The 19,834-nt window shown below is 42.5% G+C and overlaps 1 protein-coding gene across 2 annotated transcripts; it reads left to right on the top strand.

Moving 5' to 3' along the window:
• Positions 1-8,344: 8,344 nt before the first annotated feature.
• LOC119442381 (serine hydrolase-like protein) lies at positions 8,345-18,343 on the top strand. 2 transcript variants are annotated; one of them, XM_037707239.2, is made up of 4 exons: positions 8,345-8,420; positions 10,484-10,562; positions 10,759-11,215; positions 12,529-18,343. In XM_037707239.2, the coding sequence occupies exons 2-4, from the start codon at positions 10,504-10,506 to the stop codon at positions 13,084-13,086; spliced, it is 1,074 nt and encodes a 357-aa protein (XP_037563167.2). In that variant the 5' UTR covers positions 8,345-8,420; positions 10,484-10,503; the 3' UTR covers positions 13,087-18,343. The 2 variants fall into 2 exon arrangements, with proteins under 2 accessions (XP_037563167.2, XP_049518061.1); XM_049662104.1 differs by lacking the exon at positions 8,345-8,420 and adding an exon at positions 8,432-8,508.
• The last annotated feature ends 1,491 nt before the right edge of the window (positions 18,344-19,834 follow it).

Genomic DNA, 19,834 nt, shown 5'->3' on the forward strand with positions numbered 1-19,834 from the left:
AAGAAAATCGGCTTTATTGCGGAATCCCTGATCCGTATGCATTTGCTCGGGGTAGTACAGACAATGACAAAAAAAAGGCATGAATTAACGGAGAATCGACTGACAACGTACAGCTTGCACAAACGACGGACGAATTTAGGTGAGATGCAAATGCATCAATGAAGCACATTAAGTTCGCTACAATTTAGGTCCAGGAAACAAAGGCTGTACCTTTAGACCAATATGGGGCCCCGAAGTGCGGAAAACGCGTCATGGAATGTACACATTTATACTCGATTTATAGGAAACTATTTCGTACAGTTGATTTACGATGTCGATTTCGTTGTCCTTTGTCGGAATACCATTTATCTTTTCTATAAATAGCCCACTATTTTCTTACATTTGGTAAACAAGAATCATTAAGCTGAAATGAGGTCAAGTATTTCAAACGAAGGCAAATATTTCATACAATGCACAATTAACTCATGTTTCAGTATCCTAAAGTGCACACATGTGACTCGTGCAACCGCAATTATTGCATGTTGCTCATCAGTATCAACAGGAATGACACACTGTATCCATATAAACAACTTGCCCTACAAAATGTTGCTTAATGTGCATGATCCAAAGGTCACATCTATAAAGCACCAGGCCCTCGTGCAACCAACGGGTGCCAACTAACAAAGTACATTATACCTGTAATGCTAAATTACATCACAAAGTAAAATTAGTCTATTCTTGTTTGTGACCTCTATTCACGTTTATTCTTGTGCAACTATCTCATTCACCGCCCCATGAGCTCGTTGGATTATTAGTACGCACTCGATACTATTTGCATAGAAAACAGTATTTGATGACTTCTCGATTTCCACTTTATAGTATTATGCTTTTCCTCCTTAATTGCCACGTGAATTCCTCCTTGCCACCGTGTCGCCAAAATATGCAGTCAATTGAAGGGCAAAAAAAAAGGATTACATGTATCCCTTTTTTTTTTTTTTTTTTGCAAGGTATTTGTTTCTGCCATTGAAGGGGTACATGCTACATATTTGGACTTACACGGCCGCGCCCTGAACGTAGCTAGACTGTGCATTGTTGTGCTGAGATAAATGTGGAAGCACCGTGGTAGGAAAGCATGCTCGGCCATTGCCTTATAGAGCCCTTGCGCACTGATTCAGCATCACTTCGACGGAAGGCATCGCCACTGCAGCAATGACGGGGCTGAACTGAAAGCACGGAGGTCGTAACCTGGAATCACAGAAAGCGCCATACGTGTTTTATGCCTGGCGTAGAAACCGAGCGGGACGCTCGCGAGGGTAAATGTAAGCAACCCTGTTTGCTGCCGACAATCCTACTACGTACGACAAAGCGCTGGGTTAAGCCTGGGAGCTAGGGAGGTTGTAGCCCCGTGCCTCACTCCTGAGAGCAAAAGAAGAGCGCCGATCCAATCCAAAGGGTCTTCGGAGAATTGATTGCGAAAACATATACACGAACGAATTGAACCCAGCCGCTGGTGCTTACAACAGAAAACGCGTGCACCCAACTTTCCGCGTATATATAGCTCAGAATCAGTCTGACCAGCAGCAGTGTGCAGCTGCGACGGTAAGCTATGCGCCTGAACTGAGGGGCAAGAAATCCATTAATCCCGGACTCCTTCATTTCATTACCCAACCTCCTACGACACCTGCCTCACCTCTACTGGCGGTCGATAACCCTACCAGCGTTATGTTCCCGCTTGAGAGTAATGGAGGCAATGCGTTGTATTACAAAGATGTGACGTCACAGCATAGCATCGTCATCCCCCATCGTTGCTTTTTAGTTGCACTAAGCGGCCTCATAGGAAATTCCTCGACCGGCCTTCTCTTCTACACCATCGGGTTCTGTATACTGCTATACGAATGGCCTGTATTAGTGCGATAGCATTAAGCAGGACGCTCACCAGCTTTGGTTGGTGGCGTCGTCGCATAATAAAGCGCGTCGATACCGGAAGCCATGTAATCAAAGGTGTGGGCTGGACGATTCTGATAAAATTATCACGTTACAGTCTCTCAGACAGTAATTCTATTGCATTACACTGTCGAGAGTGCATTACCCTTTTTGACGGTTGACGTAAGCTATAGGTATTGCATGTGGCAGCCAGCCTGCTGTCATTCTCGCGCAAAGAGGAGATATAGTAAACATATTAGAGTAAACCTATAACCATATTTCTGTTTACTCGGGCATGACGTGGGCCCTGTGGGGATTCGAATGAGCATGCGTAGGTGTTACTTTAGCCTTTGTGTTTTTCCGGCTTCCAGTTTTCTTTCAACTATAAGTCAGCGCTCGCGTTGTGAGTACCTGACCTCTTCTGTCTGCCCCCTTTTGCGCTGGTACGTAAACTTGCTCAGCTCTCAGGAGGAGGAGGAGGAGATTTTAATGAAGAGAAGGGAGGAGAGGTCGGCCTGGAGATCGTGTCTCTAGCCTGCTACTCCTCACAAGGGTAAGGGGAAGTGGGAAATACAGGGAGAGGTAGGTGGCAGGTGATAATGATATCGTACAATGAGCAACTATTCGATGGGGGCGAAATGCGAAAACACCCGTGTACTTAGATTTAGGTGCACGTTAAAGAACCCCAGGTGGTCCAAATTTCCGGAGTCCCCCACTACGGCGTGCCTCATAATCAGATCGTGGTTTTGGCGCGTAAAACCCCATAATTATTTGCGCAACTATTTGCACACGTTGTCCAATACACGGTTGTGCACTTTTCACACACTACACGCAGGAGTAGTGTTGTCCACACAAAACGTCATCGCGCAAACACTGCTGCTGGTCAGACTGATTCTGAGCTACGCGGAAACAGCTTTCAGGGTTGACTAATAATCTACGAATATGAGGGCGACCTCCTAGCTGCTTCACCATTTATGTCGGCTTGATTGTTGTTTATTAGCAGCGACAATTTAACACAGAGAGATAGAGAGAAATACGTTTATTAATTCTAAAATATATATATGTACATATATTAAAAAGCAACTCCAGTGGTTTTCCCGGCGAGGTGCCTAGATTGGGTGAATTGTCTCGCTCCTTATTAGGTAGAGCAGCAAGCTGTCATGTTAAGGTAATCGGCTACTATAAGATGCCAAAGCGGTAAGGCAGGCTATCTGGTTCGTAGAGATTGCATCCATATTCTCGTAGCGCAATCTTAAAGAGACGCGCACACAAGAAATAAACGACCAACGTTCGTCCCGTCTATTTCGTTTCTTCTTTCGCGTGTGTGGTGTGTCTTCAATTTTTGCGCTGTGATAACAGATCCAGGTTGCTGCTAAAAAAAAAAAAAAAAAAAAGAAAAAAGAAAAGAATAAGAAAACTGATAAAGCGAAGTCTATAGTTGAAAGTCCAGAACTACATAACCGAGAAAAACAATAAAAGAAAGGGATTGAAGGACAGAAATAACGTGGTTCTGGAGGCACGGTACTGGAAGTATAGAGATTTGCGATTAAAGCACGCTAAAATTAATTTCAGCAATTTAGCCGACCATGCAACCTGACATGCCCTCGACATGTCAGGTTGCAGAGCCCTACGCCTTCCTCGTACGCCTGTCTCATTGTGAAGCAATAGCTTCCCCAACTTCCCCGGGCTTCTGTCTTCGTGTGTGTGCATCGGTGCGCACGTGTGTTTTGTTTTTATTCTCGTGTTTTTAACGTGTGTTTTGTTTTACTTCGATTTTTTTTTCTGCGGCGTGGGCATATCTAGGCTGGAGTAAGGATTGGTTTGATTGATTTGATTTGTTTGACGATATTGGAAATGAGTACATTGGATGTATGCTCATGAATTTACACGAATCCAGATCACTTTCTTGTCGGAAAGGTGGTTGTGGCGCAATTGCCTGCTGCGCAGGGTCCCACACAACCAGTCACACCACTTGGCGCTATATAAAATAATAATAATAATAATAATAATAATAATAATAATAATAATAATAATAATAATAATAATAATAATAATAATAATAATAATAATAATAATAATGTGACGAAAACAGAAAAAGTATGAGAATTTTAGTAGCATACCTTTTCTGTTTCATTATGTTTCCTATTTCTTACTTTCTTTGCGCTTTTAACCTAAATCATCTGCTGATAGATCCCCCCCCCCTCCCCCCCCCTCCCCCCACTATTTTACAGAAAAAAAAAAGTCGAGTAAACCAGGATGGGCGAAAATCGCTGTCCTCTCGCAAAATTCCCGCGTGGGAGTATAATTCACTCCTATCTGGAAACCAAAAATTCACTCTCCTACTGACTGAAGTTTTCAGGGAGTACAAAGAGTCATAATTTTACTCCGTATGCAAGGGGAGATCTAGCGTGAATTAACAGGAGTTTATTAGCAGCGACAATTTAACACAGAGAGATAGGGAGAAAGACGTTTATTTATTGACTGTATTTCTTCAACGCGCGACCTCCCTGCAATTTCTTTCTTTCTTTTCTTTTGTGTGCGAAATGTGCAGTCCATGTACCAGGTGTCATTCCTGCTTCATGGACAGGAATGTGGCATGATTGTGCTCTATACAGGAGTAAAAAAAATGGTCCTCATAGTCTACATTTCTGCATGCAAGAAGGAAACATCGCGGAACTTCCTTGCTGTTCTGGTACACACATGCTGTGACTCACATTTAGACGTGCGTGCGTGCGTGAGTCAGGGGTGGAAGTGCTGCGCCATTTGCACCGCGCTGCGCCAATCCGCTTTTCCTGCGCAATCCTACTACAAAAACGCATTTTTGCGCCGAAACTGCTCCCAAGCGGTGCCTCCATGTCCGACATGCCAGATAATTCAGACGGCTTCGCGGCACCACCACGTACCCCATAGAGTCAGTGTATAAGAACGTCTCAAATTTCGGACGCAAGAACCCTTCGCCGTCCGATTTTCCGGACTTTGTGCCGTGACCGCAGGTCCGAAACGGCATTAATCAAAGCCTCCAGCTTGATTAACTCGCTGCCTCGATCCGGCGCTCTCGCACGTATTTCCGCTGGCAGCCGTAGCCACCACCGCGGCAACGCTAGGCCTACCTGCTTTGACGTTCGCTACCAAGCTTCTTGCAATGGCTTCGAAGCTCGGAAAGCACGGCGCGTTGCATAATGCCGGTTCCCGAAAGTCACCTTCGGCTCAATACAGCAGTGTTACGCGGTGAAGCATACGCGAAGTAGTGCTGTGAAGCATAACAAGAGTGGGAAGGGGCAATTGTCACGAGACAGTATGTGTTCCTAAGCGTTCCTGTGTGGCAGCCTGCGAATGACACTAGCCGCCAAGTGCACTCGCTCAAAGTGCACTTTACTTTGCCCGTGTGGTACGGGTATTAATTACACAGGCTTGCACCCGCCGCCTCCTGTCACAGTACGAGCACCGATATGCCTCATAAGTGTACTGGCAGGCCCTCAGAACTTTTTCGGACGTGCCTGGGGTGACTTGAGCCCTTAGCGGCTGTAAAAGGCATGCATTCATTATTTCGGGCTGCCCGATTTTTCAGACGATTTCGCGGCCTCTAGGGAGACCGAAAAATCGGACCTTGACTGTATTGCTTCCCGCCTTTTTGTTACGACGTTGTGTTGTGAGCTGTGATGTTTTGAATGCGGGTTCTGGTGCACCAATGATCATGGGACTCAGTAGCCAGCTGTGCTTGCGCATATCTTATGTTTGCATTTTAATTTATTGGCTACTTATAGCGCCTTGCACCTGAAAATACAATTTTCAACTTGCAATATTTCTGCATTATATTTCACTCAGATACATATTTTGTCATGTTTAGAGAGTGCACTTTAAGTAAAACTTGTTCTTTGGACTGGCACGCAGCTGACATACAGGGTGTTTCATTTTAGCTGCACCAAATTTTTAGAAATTGCCTGTGGCAGATAGCACAATTATAATCCTTGATCTAAACTACTCGATGAGGCGGCCATTACTTCCACGAGAAATCAAAACGCCTATTTGAATAATTAACATATTTACGCTAATTAACTTTTTGATTAATTATTTTACGGCACATCTTTCAATCTACGAATTATAGCCGCTGAGTTCGCAGGGCGTATCCACTTGGAACGAATTCTCAGGACTGAACCAGTTTCCAGATATTAATTTTCAAAGTGTCCGACGAAATGCATGGGCGTTCCAGTTAACTTTGTGCTTCGATGCATAAAACAGCATTTTCCTCAAAAAGTTAACTGGAACGCCCATACATTTCTTCGGACACGTTAAAAATTATATCTCGAAACTGGTTCAGTCCTGAGAATTCGTTGCAAGTGGATACGCCTTGCGAACTCAGTGGCTATAATTCGTAGATTGAAAGATGTGCCGTAAAATCATTAATTAAAAAGTTAACTAGCGTAATTATGTTAATTATTAAATTAGGCGCTTTGATTTATCGTGGAAGTAATGGCCGCCTCATCGAGTAGTTTAGATCAATGATTATAATTGTGCTATCTGTCCACAGGCAATTTTTTAAAATTTGGTGCAGCTAAAATGAAACACCCTGTATATAGTATGACCGACAAAGCGCTGTGGACATAGTGCTAGTGTTGTGTGGCAGCATTCTCTTTCTTTTTTCAGTTATATTTGTTGATAAGGTACAAACTAGCTTTACATCCCATGCGGTTTACTTGTGCTGCTTTTAGAGCTGCTTTTTACTTGTTTCTTTGTGCGAAAGTGCATGTATTGGGTTTTACTATGTATTTCATGCGTCTTATGCTCATACATAGATATATGTTTTTATTGCTACTGTGTTGGGGTTTCGTCCTGATTGTTACTAGAAGTTGTACTACCGTTAGAGTTCCCTACAGTTGCATACTGATCAGATTTCTTTTTAAAGTTGCTTGGCAAGAAGAACATAGAATGTGCCACAGAAATTTCACCTTGGCACATATAAAGCTTTCTCTCTTAGTATTTGTACTTGTTGAAAGCAAAAGCTTACTCATTTATATGTTCTTAGGATGGCGAACCGCTCCAAAATTCACTTTCTCTGCTACAAAACTACAAATTTGTTGCTCCGATGCTGCTCCACAGCTGCTCCAAAATGGTCACTTTGCTGCTCCCAGCCCTGCTCCAAAACGCTGGAGCGTGCTTCCACCCCTGGTGAGTGCGTGTGTGTGTGCATACGTGAGTGAGTGAGTGAGTGAGTGAGTGAGTGAGTGAGTGAGTGAGTGAGTGAGTGAGTGAGTGAGTGAGTGAGTGAGTGAGTGAGGAGGGAGTGAGTGAGTTGAGGGAGGGAGGGAGTGAGTGAGTGAGTGAGTGAGTGAGTGAGTGAGTGAGTGAGTGAGTGAGTGAGTGAGTGAGTGAGTGAGTGAGTGAGTGAGTGAGTGAGTGAGTGAGTGAGTGAGTGAGTGAGTGAGTGAGTTCCAACACTTACGTGGGTGGAACAGCGACACATAAAAGTTAATGTAGGACACGTATACGCTATACATGACAAGATTTTCACTCTACATAGGGACCAACTCTGTTAAACTCCAAGGCCCGAATTCACAAAAGCTTCTTACGCTAGAATTTTTCGTGAGGAAGAATTTTAGCCAATCCGGATGCGAGACTAGCGAACATTAGCTAGCGAAGGCGGCCAGCCAATGGCAAAGCGAACTTATGAAAGAAAAGCTTTGTGAATCTGGCCCCAAAATAAGAAAAGATGGCCAGGAAAAAAAACTTAGTTTGCTAAATGAAATGATATTTGTGTTTTCGACAGAAAAAGTCTGTAGTTTAAATATAAGTTTTTTTTTCCCCTCTCTCTTTTCATCTTGTACAGTGTATGTTACTCGCTAATTGTACATGTTACCCGGAGCGTTCTGTTCCCCTAGCATTCGACTGAGCTCATTACGAGTTCTATGCGATGCTTTGTACGCGGCTGGGGATTCAAATCAAGAAAGTCCGTCAGCCACATCCAGCACCAAAATCCTCCGACCATCCTCGGCACTGGAGGATCAGCGAAAGCTGATCGCCAGAGCCCAAAGTGCTGTTACCGCCGCTGGGGTAAAGTATTCTAGAACACTTTAGCTAGGGCCCTGGACTGAAGGCTCCACCCACCACGGGGATCCAACCCTCTCCGCGCCCCATCAAAATAAAGTTATCTCTCTCTCTATCTGACCATCCTGACACTCCCTGACTCGCCATTTCAAACTTTCGCGCTATATTCTTACCGTTGTGGCCAGATAAAATTTTGATGACCGCGAAACCTGGTATTGTAATGAGGAATACTCAAAGTGGCTTGAAAATTATTCAGCTGTCACTTATTTTCAGGTAACCTTAGCAGACTTTGCTTTACTATTTTTGTTTACATTCGAAAAGTTTATGTTGTTCGGTCAAGAGTTTCCATTGTGCTGTCGAAGCGAAACTGGCCATCCCCACAGCTCCGGCTCTTCTCAGCCACGAATAGCGACGGCGGTCGCGCGGTCGCTGCGTATTTGATGGTTCGTTCAGCTGCTGATATACATGTCCTTGCGGTCAGTATCTCACGAAAGATCGTACTTTACCTGTCATATGCCACAGAGTGTCCTTCGTAACTCCCCAGTCTTCCTCGCTTTGTAATAGGTATTTTTTTTTTTTTTTTTACGTTACGTTTATTTGCGTTTTCCCCTTTGTATCATTTTCTTGGCAGACGACGGTCTGTAAACGCTAACTAGTGGCAGTCCTCTCACTCATCGTAGCTTTATCATACGACCGCGCTGCCTTCCAATGGCCGTTGGTTTCGTCTGCTTGTGTGGTCACGACCCGTTGAGACAAATTTCTGCCGTGTAGCGTCTGTCCTCGGCTGAAGGCCGACGACAACGGCAAACTCCCAAGGCTGCCCTTCATCTAGCCAATGCAGGGAGCTTCGCGAATCTCAAATAACTACGTTTTCACGAAACGAAGTCGCTCGAATTCGAGAGCCTGCGGTACTGATTCGGCTTGAATACCTTTTCCGACAGGTAACATCATTGATGTCGAGTGTCGGTGTGATTGTGTCGCGTGTGATCGGTGCTATGTGTTAAGTTCATTCCCAAATATCTTCTGCGTGTTTCTAATAATTGGTTAGAATTGAAAGTAAGCTAAATGTCTTCTTTAAACGACCAGATCTCATTTAATCGTTTACTCGTGAGCATCTATATCGATGTGGGAACAGAATGGTGTAAAGAGAGCAGCTCCTGCAGACAAGTGAAGTTCGTCCAGATTACGTTATACGTCTGCTTGAAATAATGTCCATATGAAATATGGGCATTCAATATAGCATGGCTTTGTTTGGCTTTAGGGGTTTCCTTTCTTTGTAGAAGTGGTATAGCTAATTAATTTAATTATTGTACAGCAGGTAACTCACGTCGCTGGCTGCTTACCGCGCGCCATTTAATGACGATTGCGCGAAACACACGAATACTACACCAAACCAGCGGCACTCCATCGTACATACAGTTCACGTCTAGAATATATGTCCTCATTGTTCATGCATCCAGTTATATTCATAACGCTCTGTAGAGCCATGTTTTCACCTTTTTATAAATCGTAAACGACTGCAAATTTCATTACGAGTTGCTTCCAGCTAGTGCTTTACGCTGGCAAAAACAAGTCCCTTTGTTGAAACATTCGCTTCAGAGGGTGTTAAAGAACCTGGGGTTCTTTAACATTCACCTAAATTTGAGTACATGTTGCACTGACTGTTTCCTTCACTTGCAAAGTCAACCAAGATTTTATATACGCACTAATGCTATAATGCAAACAGTTGCCATTCTTGAGTAATATCATTATATGCCCCAAACTGAACTGTAATGGTGTCTGACAGTTCTTTCAAATCAGAAATGAAGGTCGAATTTACCCAGTTTTTCAATACCATTACTATATGCATAAAACTATTAGCAAGACAGCGATGTCATGCAACAATTCTATTCCATTTTTTTTTTTTTTTTGCACTTGTGCTATATGTTTACTTTTCTGTGATATCATTAACAGCAGCCAGTAAGTGCAACAGGTAATAAGGAAAAAAAAAAGTAGAATCAAATGTAAAAAGTTGTGCTGTACTGTGCCCTGTCTACTGCTTCTTTTCATGAGGAAATAATGTGAACTTCAACATAAATAAAAGTGCATGGAATCAAATTGCACTCCACTACATTAGAATATTGACCTAAACACATATATGTTACTGTATTAGAGTGACCAAAATGTCCTTTCAGCTCAAAAACCTTGGAATAGATTTTTTAACACTACTTTCTTATAATAATTTGGCAGCTTTTGTCACTTTGTTGATCATGAAAAATGGATTATCTTACCAGGTTTCACGATCTCTTTTGGTTCGGTCTATCATGTAGCACAATTATTTACTGCATGTGAAGATTACAGCTATTTGAGGTAGTACACGTTATCTCAAATAATAACTAATTATTTCATTTTGCTTGGTGTATCTTGCACACATTTCTTGCAACAAAGCACATTAGCACTTTAACTAGCAATCCGGTTCATCATGGTCTTAAGCACCACAGTGTACACCAACTAGCCAAAATTTCAGTATGTAAATAATCTTGTCTATCTCTAATTGCAGGCTCATGTTTTGTTGAAGAAATGCCAGCAGCCTGCAACATTTTGTCTCGTGTAGTCAGACTGCACGTAACGACATGCAGGCAAGTGCTCAGGTTCCTTATCCTGCTATTGCATGTATTATATAGTTCATCAAAGTTTTTGCATGCACTGCTTTTAAGCTTAAATGCAGAAATGTGCCACCTACCCGCAGCTCAGAAATTGTGAACTGTCTTTCTATGCCCAGTGAAGAAACTCGGCAAACATACAGAAACTGATCAAATCTTTTTCCTTCCCCAGAAATATCTGCAATGTACACCTAAAGTGTAGTGCGAGCGCATCTGGAGTGCAGCGTCTGCGTGAACTTTCAACAGCTCACTTGCTCGCCAACCAGCCAACCGAGGAAATAGCCATTCCTGTGCCTTACGGGCAGCTGGCTGCCAAGGTTTGGCCTGCCAAGAGAAAAAACCGCAATCCCAAGAAACACCTTCTCTGCCTGCACGGTGGTCAAGACAATGCTGGGAGCTTCGATCCATTGCTTGAAAAGCTGGATGGTGGCTGGCAGGCTGTGGCATTAGACTTTACTGGCCATGGTCTCTCGTCGCATCTGCCAAGGGGATGCATTTACACCATGACACACTTAATGTTCGATATTGCTCATGCTGTTCAGTTTCTTGGCTGGGACCAGTTCAACTTGCTGGGCCACAGTATAGGAGGCCTCGTGGGACACAGATATGCCTGCATATTTCCTGAAAAGGTTGGTGAATTTTTCTTGAGAACACAAGAGCTTGATGCTGTGCCCCATATTCATATTACTAACGTGCCCTAACTCAAGGCTCTTCCTTTGCTTTCGCAAGTATAGTGCAGGGCAGCACCTATGTGGGCTTAGCTGTCTGCTGAGCTCCTGAGTTAGACCAATGCTCAAGTGTCTCAACTTTTCAGTGTGCATTTGGATCTGGAATCTCTAAGGGGCTGTACAAGAGTTCGATTGAGCATTGTATGGTGATAGCACGTTGCAAATGTAAAAAATATTGAGTGCCTGTATAGGTTAAAAATATTCTGCCATTTTATCTCATATAAAAGGGGTATTATATGTATTACTGAGGTTAATCAATGATTCATTTTATTAAATAAGTTTTGCTTCTTTTTCTGTATTCTGAGTGTGTAAGGAAATATATGTGTAAGCAGGTTTAATCCCTTTCGTGCCATAATCGACCTGGGTTCATCCTCGTACTTCTGCTAAAGATGGCCGAGAATAAGCTCCGCTTCTCAACAGTACTTTGCATTTTCTAGCAATGCCATGGACGAACCTAATTTCGTCTCGGTGCTTAGTCGTGCTTTTGGTAGATGGCAGCACATAATTTATTGGACAGCGCAAGCAAAAGATTATACATATAGGCAACCGGAGTAAAAATAGTTTGGCTATTTTTCGTCAAAATTTAAAATAATAGCATGGCACAGGAAGGGGTTAAACAAGCACACACTCATCACAAGGACGACCAAGAGAGAGGGAGACAGGCACTTTTCATATCTTCTTGCACTCCACTGTGTTGAAATATTGATAGGAACATTCACAAAGCTGGCTTATATACTTAACAGTTTAATGGCGTTCAATCAGGTCAGCATCAATACTAAATCTGGTTACTTACTTACTGATCTCAATAAATTGAAGCTAACACTTCAGGCATCCGTACAAATGAATTTTCTGCCTGTATTTTGTTTGTTTGTTTGTTTTTTGCTTGTTATAATCAACCAGCTGTTATTTTTGTACAATCTCGGCCACGGCAGCCACATTACGATGGGGGCAAAATGCGAAAACACTCGTTTACTTAGGTTTAGGTGCATGTTAAAGAACTCCAAGTGGGCCAAATTATTCCGGAGTCCCCCGCTACGGTGTGCCTCATAATTGGATTGTAGTTTTGGCACGTAAAACCCCATAATTTAATTTTTTTTTTTTATATTTGTACAAAAGGCTTATTTTTCTTGATCCATTCTTTGTCAAGATTTTTCAGAATATAAAACAAATGTTCATCTGAAAACATTCTGCTGTGACCTTTGCACTTCTTTCAGGTGTCAAAACTAATACTTGTAGAGGGCTTTGGAGAAATCTATGAAGCTAGAAGCCAACTCCTGGGCACTCTAAGAACTACATTGCAGTCTTTCCTACGTCTTGAAGAGAAGGACTTCAGTCAGCAACCAAGTTATACTGAAGAGGAGATCATGGCTCTCTATACCAAGATGCCTTGGGGATGCATTCGTGCTGATGATGTGAAGGTATTAATGAAACGAGGCTGCCAGCTCCAGGCAGATGGTCGTTACACCTTTACGAGAGATATTCGGCTAAAGGCGTTTTACTGGGACAAAGTCGACAAAGCTGCCCTCGACCCATGGTGGAAGTCCTTTAAAAATGACATTCTTGTTTTGGATGCTGTGCCTGGTTTTGGCAGCTGTTCAGTCCAGAATGGCAGAATGATAAATGCTTTGAAGAAACACTGCCGCACTTTTCAAATGGCAGTGCTCGATGGCGATCACCACATTCACATGAATCAGCCAGAGCTGGTAGCCAGCTACATAAGGCCCTTTTTAGAAGATTTGCAAGGCACTAGAAATCAGATGTGGTTTGTGTGATAAACTGAAAAGCGTAGTTTTTTTTTTTGTAGCAGCTTTATCGAAGTCCTTGTACTTTGTAAGATGTCCTCAGTGCCATGGGAAAGGTAAGGGCAGATGATTTTATTCATGGTGGTAAGAAAAAAAGAGCAAGGATCAGGTGCGACACTGGCTCGGATGAGTACATGGTCCACTCCCAGGATGTACATTTCACATGAATCAACGATAATGAATCCAGAGTGGAGACATCAGATTTTTTTTACTGCCTTGCATCATGCCTTTTGATACCTTCAATAATTCATACATAAGTGCCTGGGCACTGTTTCAATACATTGTCCTCTTTACGAAAATGCAGCTATTAAAGGGATATACCTGTAGCAGGGAGGCTGTAATGGGTTACTAACACAGAACCATTCATGCTTATTTATTAGCGAGTAGCAATGCATAGCATCCATTTTGTTAAGTATTATTTTGTGTACAAGTCCAATGCTATCATTTCCAAGTGCTGAGACGTCTCATTTACCAATGTGAAAAATCTGGTCATTCTAGCCTTGGCAGGAAAACTTTACATTGTTGTTGGCAGCTGTAATCCACATTCTTCACTTCATCATTTCACATTGTCTTTTACACAACCAGCAGCTTGGTTTACCACAGTTAAAACATTGCGGCTAAACATACAAAGATAGACCTGTCTAGCAATTACACTTTATTCTTTTTATATTTTCCAACTGTAGAGGCTTATGACTGCATGGCTTCTACTAAAGGAACACTAAGTGGCACTAACTTATTTGAAATTGGCAGAGTAGTCTTTAAATACCCTGCTTGCTTCTTTTTTTGTTTTTTGGCATAACGCTGATCAATATGAGAGAGAGTGAAGGGGGCCATGCACCTTAACTAACGTGCTAATGATGTCAATGTGAAGTGACTCGTGTCGCTGTATTTTCGAACAGCTTTATGTAGGAAGAGTTCCTGAAAGTTGTCGTGTAGTCACAGCTCACTTTTGAATGCAATCATTCTTTATTAACGAATAGCTATCCAACCCCGAGTAGATTTCATCGAAATACATGATATCTCAGGGAGCTGGTGCGAAAATTTCGAGCTGGCGTCGCCACCTGTCTTTCATTTTTGAATCTTTTCTGGCTTTCCAAGTCTACACTCATGTTAAGGCTGATCTAACCAGTATTCCAGAACTCAAATCTAGCAAACGAGCTTAACCGATTCATTCTGTTCACTATGCTTGTATATTTACACAAAAGAATGAATTAGTACTTTTTCAATGCCACTACCAGCTATATGCTTAGAGATATTGGCTTTGAGACTGTTTGCTTGCACTGTAAATGAATTGTCACTTGTGGACAACAGAAAGCAACATTGTTGTGTATAGCTCTGCTAGACCTACATTTTTGAAAGTGTCCAAAGTATGTTGATATTTGGGAGCGTTTCAATGTCACAATTTGCATGTATTTTCCACACACAGCTATTTTCATTTAGCTTGTTTGAGGGGTCCGTAGGAATGTGTAACATGCAAAAGCCTCGTGCAGGACACGCATGCAAATGTTAGATTTCATAGCCTACAATAGTGCTAGATCTTTCATGCTCTGCTCATGTAGTGTTTTTGATGCCCACAGTTTTGTACCCAGTTTTCTAGTCCTTCTGCTACATGTGAAAGCCGCTTATCATATTTGTTAAAACAGTGAAATTTTTTTACTGCACTGAGTCATTACGAAGTTATAGAATAGGCACCCCAAAGTGAGGTGCCTATTCCCCAATAAGGGTATGCAGGACAGCAAGCTTTAGAAGAGAACTTTTTTTTGCAGTCGGCGCCTTGGGCACTTGCAGCACCACTGCAGCTACAGGCAGTTACTACAAAATTTTAAATAAATATTAACAAGTGGTATGATCTTAAAGGGGTCCTGAACCACTTTTTATCGAAGTGGAGAAATGCATTTGAAGTTAAAATAGGATATTTCATAAATACTTGCCGCAAAAAGTACTGCAATGTGTTCAGCAGAAGCTGAGTTGTTGACAATCAGACATGACCTTCGCGGTGCTTCCGCTCCCTCTTCAATGATTGCGCTTTGAAAGCTAAGGCGGAGCAGGGTGTGCCCACAACGCTCTACCTACTGAACATCACCGTGCCTCGCAGTTCAAATTTAATTTTGGATGTTAACATAAATGCCAGCGAGCCACTACGGCCGCAGTATCTACGCTTTGTAGCAGACCGCAGCTACATGCAACTGTAGTGCGTATTCACAGCGTTTGCTTTGTGCACGGCAGGGCTTGAGTGCGTGCCCCCGCTCATATGCTGCAGTCTGACCGTGGTGCAGACCGGCTTTGTCCTTCACCAGCTTGACCAACGCATAGTAGCCACATCCAACTTGCGCATTTTGAAGCGCTATCAATAAGTCTGCCAAGGCATCTAACCAGGATAGGCCAGGAGTCAGCATGCGCTGGCAAGCGTGCGTGTGGTCTGACCTTAAGTTTCGCATGGTTCTAGGCTAGTTGAACGTTCAAAACTAGTAGAAATCAGCAAGACCCAACATTTACAACATCAATAAGCAGGGTAGACAAAGTTTAATTCCTACCCGCGCGGCCGAGCATGAGCAGACGATAGTCGGCTTCTTCCGGAAGTACGTAATTATTGAAATTCAAAAGTAGATTTTCGCTTACTTCAGCCTGTTTATTAAAATCCGTCAATAAATATACACAATAACACCAGGAAGTAGCGCACTGATCCAAACACCCTTCTTGATTCACGTCAGCTATTGGCCAATAACTGCTGTGTATGGGAACATGCTATATTACGAAATAAAGCGTCCAGAATAAAGTGAGAAGCAGGCTTCTGGTGAAAAGAGCGTTTGAGAGAAAGATGACCTCGCGCTCCACTTACGTGCTCCACATGCCATGCACGACTGCAAAACGTGGCTGAGATGTTCACAGCAGCATATGCTATCCACTGACTTTGTTTTTTAACCAAGCCCGAGAAGTGGTTCAGGGCCCCTTTAAGCATCTCATTGTTAATGTTCATTCCAAGTAATAGTATAAATAAATAAGACTACAAGCCAATTGCAATTTTGACTCTGAATGTGAAATTATTTCTGTCCAGTCAACTAGCAATGCTGAAACCTTGCGAGGTGAGAAAGTAGTAGCCTACATCACCATTCATTGCTTACAAAGCTTGCAAGATGCTCAGAATTGTAGTTAGATTTTAAGGCAACGGTCATCACATCAGTGGATGCCACCATGTTTGTTGACACAAAGCAGTTTGGACAGCCCACTATATTTGAAAAATGATGTGCTCAGTGGGAACCGCAAGTGCCACTTGCACCTTGTGCATGCACAGTAAACATGACACTATATATTTCTTTGTAGCCCTTATTCTAAATCACTGTATTATTTAAATTACACATTGTGTAATTTAAACTATTATGGTTCAGCAAGCAATGTTGACTTCTAATTTTTAAAAAAGTCACAGGCCTGCACGGCACACGCAGCACAGTCACAGCGTAAGCTGGTGGAGTGGCTCAAGAGTAGCTCCAATTTGGGCACCACGCACAACAGGGTCTTCGCGGCAGTCTGTTCGCCTTGTTTTGACAAGAACAATCTGAACTGTCAGCCCGGCGTCGACGGCGAGCTGCGGCTTGTAATGCTCTCTTCACAGCAGTCTGCTGAGCCCGATCAAGCCTTACAACTACAACTTGCATGTCGGGCACGCCGCCTTTGCAGGCACCTTGACTAGATGGCACCACCATACTGGCGGAGGCTCGAGTCGTCTCACCCTGCGTCTGCCTTAGGGCATTTTCCGCGGCCTGATAGCAAGTGCTTGCGTGGCTCAGTGGTAGAGTATCCGGCTCCCACGCAGTGGGCGCAGATTCGATCCCGGCGGGAAGCGGGTACTTTTTTCGCGTTTCCGGCGATAGCGGTTATGCGGCGGACGCCGCCGGCGGCATCATCGCGACCCGAAACGGCTATTGGAATGAGCCCATAACAGCTTACTCTGTAAAAAATAATAATTGGAAAGTAGATTTTTGTTTTTGCTGACACCAGTGACATTAGGTGATGAAGCCAGCAGGTGATCCTCATGCAAGTGTGCATGAGGGTGATTCACAGGTTCATCTGTTCGAACAGTGTCAAGTGCAATAATGTAATTAAGATTCAGTGTTTTCAGGTGTACCTTTCATACTTCTTTTAATGTTTCTCAGAAGACGTCCTGCTTTCCAAGACAACCATAAATCTTGAATGAAGCTTATAGGTCATTTTGGCGACTTTTTTTTTTCTTTATTTTTCTCATAAGACTGTACTGAGAGTTTCTTTTGGGGGTAAGGGTTGAGGTGGAAGTTATTCGCATGAATGTATACCTCTACATGTATACCTCTTTTTATCAGCGACCTCTGCGATATTTTTTACTTAAGCCAACTGCAACGAAATTACAGGTAGCATAAAAAGCCTCATTTAGATAGTGAAGATATAGTGCAGCCTTCGCGAAAAATGTTAAGTTTTTTTCATTTGAAATACGAGTGAATGCATCACAAAAGGCTTGCAAAAGTAGATGTTCTTGATACCAAAATTGAAAGAAAAAAAATAACAGTGTTGCCGTTACCTTTGCCGGAAGTGACGCATGACTCGGCACACGCAGCTTCTTGGCGTGACATCCAAGATTGAGTGCAACTTGCAGCTGCCCATGGAGGCGACGTGCTGGGACTTGCATCATATCCGCTAAGCACCAGATGAACGCTTCTACTCAGGTGCGAATTATAGGCTTATAATAAGAAACTTAGACATTTACCAGACCTGCAGCTTTGCCAAGATTGCTTCAGATGTATATACCACTCATTCATTACCAATTCAGCCAAAGCGAGATTTCGTTCCAGTTGGCATTAAGATGATGTTTGTGGCCTCTGCTTATGTTCTTTACTGGTGTGAAGTTACTTTAGTGGTCTGATAGGTATAATGCTGTGCTGTCGTCAGGCATGTGCACCCAATGTGTGTACGAGCCTTGAAACTCGGTGAATGTTCTTAAAATATTGTCATAAGTGGTCTCGAGTGCTGATATCTTGACTATAGAAAATACTGCTTAACTGTTTCATTAAACAGTAGAAAGTAAGGTGGGTATTCACACTGAAGAAGTCAATCATTTCGCACAAATGTTATCTTGCTTGCAGTGCATTATTATTGTAATGTGATTTTACACTTTACGCATAAAAATTATTACCGATTGTGCGCCAAACCTGTACTGCTCTCTTCTTGTCACCATTAAAGATTGGAGAATGGACAATTATATCTGCCTCTTCTTCTTTCTTGTTTTTTTTTTTCTTTTTTTCCTGTACCATTTGTTTTCAGTAAAAATCAAACTTCCATGAATAATTCCCGCACATCATTTCCTGCATTTAAAAATTTTTACTAATGATGCCATACCTTAACTATTATGGCCAAGGAAACTTAAGTTCATATGTTTGCAGTCCTCTGGCATTGGAACACTTCTGATATAAATATTGTATTTCTTATTCTTGTAATTTTTGCTGTGTACTGATATGCAAACGGCAGGCAAAGCCGTTAATCGCTGCAAGATTACACACTTTGAGCTCTTTAACAATTGCAATGCGCTGCTTTGCTAAGTGAATTCCACCTAATGAGACCACTTGCCTGTATTCCAGTTTTCAAAATTAGATGTGTTCATTGACAAGTAATCTCAAGTCTGTTTCTGATGGAGCATGAAATGAAGAAAAAGAGCAGATGCAACTATAGTAACCCATCAAGGCAACAGTGCCCACTTTTGCACTTAAATAAATGATGCCACATATAAATTCCCTATGAGGTCTTCTTTAGATTCACCATTTATAGCATATTTAGCAAATGTTACTTCTAGTTGCACAAAATAGTTATATTGTTACTAGTTACTATCGTTACTAATAACCCTCTGTGTCAAACGTTCGAAGGCCACTCTGCAAGTGCCTGCATTTGTAAGTAGGGCAGTGTAACTTCTACTGTGCTAATACTGCGCCAAAGAACTAAACAGTATATGCAGAAGTTTTCTCCTGGATCTACGTATTGCTGGAATTTAGGCAAAAGTATGGGAGACTGAGTGCACTTCTGAAAACCAGCGGTTGCATGGAGAGTGGTCTCTTTATATATGGTGGGTACACTTTCCTTTTTTTTCACCTGTACATTGTACCACAATATCTTTGGTACTCGAGAATGCTAAAATTAAATAAGACCCATCCTTCAAACAGATTCCTCAGTTTTATATGCAATAACTCCATGTTTAGAAACAGCTAGAGTGTCTGCACGAGCCATTATATCTCTGATGACATTCTCTTGCAAGGGCAACTGAGGAGGATTTGCAGCAAAGTAGCACCCATTCTTTCATTATGCCGCCACCTTTCTCACTAAATTTCTCGCACACTCCTTGCTTTCTGTCCTTCTCTTGGTGACATAGTGATATATATATATATATAAGTTACTTATGGCAAGTTACTTTTTCGTCAACTTTCATTTCCCTTTTCTTCATTATTTTCTACATTCCAATTTCAACCACACTTAATTTCCCCGATGCTTACCTTGGCTTTATTGTCTGTTGACTTTATATGGTCATGATTAACAAAGTCGAGTGCCTCGGTGCCCCTTCTCTCTCTCATATATATATAGTCATGCTATTTGAGCTTTTTCTTTAGAAGTACTGAAGCGACTGCGTAACAGTGTGCGACAAAAAAGGGCCGGATTTGTGAAAGTCGGGGGGATTGGTTCTTCCACCACGACAATGCACCAGCTC

Source organism: Dermacentor silvarum, chromosome 2, assembly GCF_013339745.2.
Source record: "Dermacentor silvarum isolate Dsil-2018 chromosome 2, BIME_Dsil_1.4, whole genome shotgun sequence".
Classification (NCBI taxonomy): domain Eukaryota; kingdom Metazoa; phylum Arthropoda; class Arachnida; order Ixodida; family Ixodidae; genus Dermacentor; species Dermacentor silvarum.